Source organism: Nymphaea colorata, chromosome 5, assembly GCF_008831285.2.
Source record: "Nymphaea colorata isolate Beijing-Zhang1983 chromosome 5, ASM883128v2, whole genome shotgun sequence".
NCBI lineage: Eukaryota > Viridiplantae > Streptophyta > Magnoliopsida > Nymphaeales > Nymphaeaceae > Nymphaea > Nymphaea colorata.
The window spans coordinates 3,965,255-3,969,789 of NC_045142.1; the positions used below are offsets into that span (position 1 = coordinate 3,965,255).

At 38.2% G+C, this 4,535-nt stretch overlaps 1 protein-coding gene across 2 annotated transcripts; it reads right to left on the minus strand.

Moving 5' to 3' along the window:
- Positions 1–226: 226 nt before the first annotated feature.
- On the minus strand, positions 227–3,965 carry LOC116254747 (uncharacterized). Of its 2 annotated transcripts, XR_004172746.2 has the most exons (3): positions 3,746–3,965; positions 681–930; positions 227–557 (listed from the first exon to the last, which is right to left on the minus strand). XR_004172746.2 is itself a non-coding variant. In XM_031630308.2 (2 exons), the coding sequence occupies exons 1-2, from the start codon at positions 3,842–3,844 to the stop codon at positions 817–819; spliced, it is 213 nt and encodes a 70-aa protein (XP_031486168.1). In that variant the 5' UTR covers positions 3,845–3,965; the 3' UTR covers positions 227–816. The 2 variants fall into 2 exon arrangements, 1 of the variants encoding a protein (XP_031486168.1); XM_031630308.2 differs by having other exon boundaries at positions 227–930.
- Positions 3,966–4,535: the final 570 nt, after the last annotated feature.

A 4,535-nucleotide genomic window follows, 5' to 3' on the forward strand; every position in this document is an offset into this window, starting at 1 on the left:
ATACTGTACAGAAGCGCTTTCTTTTTCTTTATGTGAGCGAGAGGCTAATCCCACTGCCCGAGTGAAAGCCGACGCCCCCCTGCCCCCTTCCCTGAGCCCCTTTGATTTAGGAACTTGCACGGTTGCAAACTCATACATGCAGATAGATCAGACTGCCAGAGCATTTCAATGAGGAATGATTAAATATCACCTGTTTCATATCAAAATCAAAATGCAGATTTGCGGCTGATGAAACCAATTTACTTTCATTAACAGCAAAGGAAGCGGAGATCTACAATCCAGGACTATCAGTATGAATCTCATGATTTTGACTAGCTTGTGCTTGAAAATCCTGACCTGCTTTAATCTGCACCGACATGAGCTACTCCCACTGAGCTTACATATTTGACCAGACTAACGTTTTCAAACATTTTCTTTACAAAAGAAAAACGAAGCAGAGACCCAGTACAATGTTTTGGGCCTTCTGGCATCGCTTAAAATGTTCCCAGGAGCATGGACCCACAAAATTTGCAATCATGGCCAAAATCTACATTATCTTTGTTACATATTTCGACAAACTGCAGAAGAGCAAACGAAAAAGTATGTCACACTGAGAATTATGTTAGAATCTCAAAGGCCCATCCTCCACCTTGCCTATCAAAAGATAGAAGACCAAACAACCACAGAGGCTTTTCACATACCTAGAAGTAATCTCAGCTAACTTCTCAATGCTGAGAAGCAAGAATTTGTTGCTTCATTTATTTTTAGGTAGACAATTCTGAGAGTCGAGAATTTGTTTCCCGAATTTATCTAGGTTCTTTGACAAGTCAGGATCTTTCAGTGAGCAGATTCCTCAGCTGCTTCATGCTTTGCTTTGAGTGCCTCCTTCTGCTCTGGAGTACCAAACTTATCAATGAAGGTGTCCTGCTTCTTAACCCAGTTGATATGTGCCTGAAGTAGTTCAGTTAATCAAACCATTAGTCTACAGGCTAGTGTTGTTTACAAGTGACAGAAAGTGGAGATTAAAAGCAAGAAATGGCATCAAGATTAACATAAATTCCATGGACAACAATGACAAGGTTCAGTAACCTATTCCAAGTGTTTAACTACAACTGCATGCCTTTGTAGTTTGTACTTATCTACTGCAAGGTCCATTAGTGGTCCAGATTTAAGCAAAAACAGCCACGGTGTTAATATGAATTCCATGGACAACAATCAACAATGACAAGGTCCAGTAACCTGTTCCAAGTTTCTGACAATCACTGCATTCCTTTGTACTTTTTAATATATCTACTGCAAAGTCCAGTCACAAGCCAGATTTAAGCAACAAAACGGAGAAACCAAACTAAGTCTTTTTTGCATTTCTTCTCATCTATTATCATGAGAATCAGTTCATGCCTAATAATAAAGAAACCTATCCTGCATAAAAAATTTAATTCAATATATATACATGGCATCGTTATATATGTACCGCTGAAATATCAACTTAAAAGTTAAATGCTATTTGCACATAGAGTTTGCACCCTGGTACAGATGGACAAATACTTCGTAAACCATCAGATGACACAGCATACAGCCCACATCACAATTGGCAGTTGAACAATCTATTCAGCTCATAAGTCATAATTAATTGTGGACCCTTTACATTATCACATATTTGTGCCTTGGTTGCTCCAAAACTTGAAAGTAAATTTAGAAACTAACCAAGTTAGAAGTTTGGAAAACCAACTTAGGTAGGGGCTAAAGAATCAACAAAATTTGGCCCTTTCTCCTAAGCATATTATCCCTATAATCTAATAGTATATGTACAGATCCAAGAGCTGCAGGATATTTCCATAAACGGAAACATTTTTCCTTCTATAAGACAAAATATGGAGGAGAAACAAGCGATATGTTGGAGTCTGGACTCTAATCCCAATACAATAGGCTTTTTTAATTTTCGTGGATATGTGATAATGGCTTATTGTAATTTTGCTGTTTTGCAATGTTGCCTTTAGACTCCATGTTAAGGGTGCCGATATCTCTTGCATTCTTGTTCTGACTTCTGAGATAGTGAAAATAACCATGTGCAGCTGTGCACATAGGAGAAATTTGTTTTCTCCGAACTACATAAACCTTTGTGTTTTCTTGCTTTCTCCTCCTCTTCTTGATCTCATCGAGTGAGATAGGGCCAAGTTCCTAACAAAATAGTTGATGAACAAATCTTTCCAAACACTGTTAAACTAATAGAGAAATAAGACTATAGGAAATTTGAATAGGTACACCATTAAGAAGTTGCGCAACTTTTATGTGACCCATGACATGTTTACAGTTGCATTCTGTGACACACACATATACTGCCAGACGTACATCATGTAAACACAACTCACTGTCTTCCATGCAAAGCACCAAACCGTATCATTAATATGTTGGTGCATAGCTGCTATTGAACCTGAAACTTTATGTGTGTCTACTTTATACAAATCTCTCATTGGTTCTAGAGTGCACACCCTCATTACGTCCTCCTACATCTGTCCGGTCCTTGTTGACATATCATCTATCTGACATAAAGAATCCTCACCCTCTTCAATACTAATGTAGATGCATCTGGTAGATCATAATGCATATTCTAATGCTCTTATCAAGATAAATATTTACAGAAAATTAGTTTAATTTGATCACACAGAAATATTCAAGGTTACCCATTTCCCTTCTTGATCAGAATCAACATCATATGTGGATCATCCATAACCTAATAAAACACACACACACATGTAAAAGAAACGCTTAAGGCCATTAGAAAATCATCATGTTTGTAAAGCTCAATAAGCTGAAAGACTAACTCGAGGGGTGTTTTCGGTCCTTCTATACAGGTTACATCAGTACATCATTCACGTAGTTGGTTTAGACTCTTGAAAAAGTGGCATGCATTAGGAAAACAGTATACTGGTATAATGCAGTGGTAAAAAATATACTTAACACGACAATTGAACTGCCAATGCATGCCTATATGTCTTTCTATGCTTATTGTCTAGTGCTGGCCAAGTAAATCTGAAGAGGACCTGCCTCGACCTTGTCCAGATATGACCATGTAATAGCAAAAATGCATGACAATCTCTAGTTGGTCGCCCGATTAACACCACAAACTCCTTCTCAGGTCTTCAATGTAGTGGGTCCCTGGATACGACGAGGTCATTTGCAACAGTTCTCTCTATACGCACATCATTCTGCTGCTACCAAAAAAAAAAAAACTGTCGAGTAGCACCAGAGATGCCATTTCCATCGCAAAAGATGTTTCTAGGGATTTCTTAATAGAAAACAAGAAAAGGACAATTCCTTTTCACAATTCCTGTTTAGTTGTTTACTACATTATAACTCTTGTTGCCTTCAACAATTGCAAAAGAAAAAACTCCATTAAAATAAACCTCTATGATTTGGTGGAACCTTCACCGCTATGGTCAATTGGTAACCGTTATTCATACTAATAGTCCAAGAAAAGAAAACCACCAAGAAAGAAAAAGATCATTCAGCCTGAAATCATCACCACCAACAACAGCCATATGCTTGCGCAAAAGAGCCATAGATACTGCTCCAATATTGTATATTCAATTCATCCACTGGAACCAACGGATGCAATACGTTCTCTGATGGACGAAATAGGTCAAAGGAACGGCAAAAACCAAAAGATGCCAAACTGAATTAGAGATACCCATTTCTCTATTCCCGATCACAACGCCTAAGAGGAGAAAAGATTAAGAAAATGGAGAGAAGGGAGTATTGCAGCTACCTGAAGAGCAGCAGCCCAGCAGACAAGAAACGAAGCGAACCAAGTCTTTTTGTCCCTCAGGATTTCCCTCACCAGCGCCCTCCTGTCTCTCCCATCCATAGCTCAGAAGAACAGAGGCAGGCCTCCAGGCTCCAGCACTGTAGAATCACAGACCCTCTGCCGTCCTCGGCCTGAGGTGACCGTGCGCAGTCGCAGCTGGGCATTCCACTGATCGGGTTTGATTCGGATCCGGAATTTCTTGGATTCTCCTGTATCGCTTCCTCGGGGATTGCATTCGGATCTGATCGTAAATAAATACACTCCATCCGATAATTAGCATCAATTTGGTCCGTTAAATTTTCTTATGTTCAATATCGGTCTAATTTCAAAGTCAGTTCTAACATATGATAATGTGATTAAGATTCAGTTGTGGATCTAAAATTTAGATTCAAAACAAAGATTTACAATTCAAGTTTGGATATCGTATATATACTTTTCTTTATTCGAATCAGAATGTGTGAACGTTGGAGATAAGTTGAATATGGTAAAAGATATATTTGATATGAATCTAAGTTGTTGGCATGCCTACTCTTCTTATGAGGTCTCAGATCTACGGTTTTTCAACGTAAAAGGAATCTGAAGATCTGTTTAGTTAATTTTGATAAATAATGACCTCGAAAGCCCCCTTATTGGATCTTTGCTCGAAGCGCTGATTGTACTTCTTGAAAGATTGAATTTGGTCTTATCAATAAATTTAAGAAATAAATATTTTGATCTCTACTTAAAGCGTTTGATAATAAATACCTTGGGA

Bases quoted from the DNA above. Each gene is read 5' to 3' on its own strand.
- LOC116254747 (XM_031630308.2), bottom strand. From the start codon at position 3,844: ATGGATGGGAGAGACAGGAGGGCGCTGGTGAGGGAAATCCTGAGGGAC. The intron at 931-3,745 runs GTAGCTGCAATA...GAACTACTTCAG, and splicing joins GCTGGGCTGCTGCTCTTCAG to GCACATATCAACTGGGTTAA.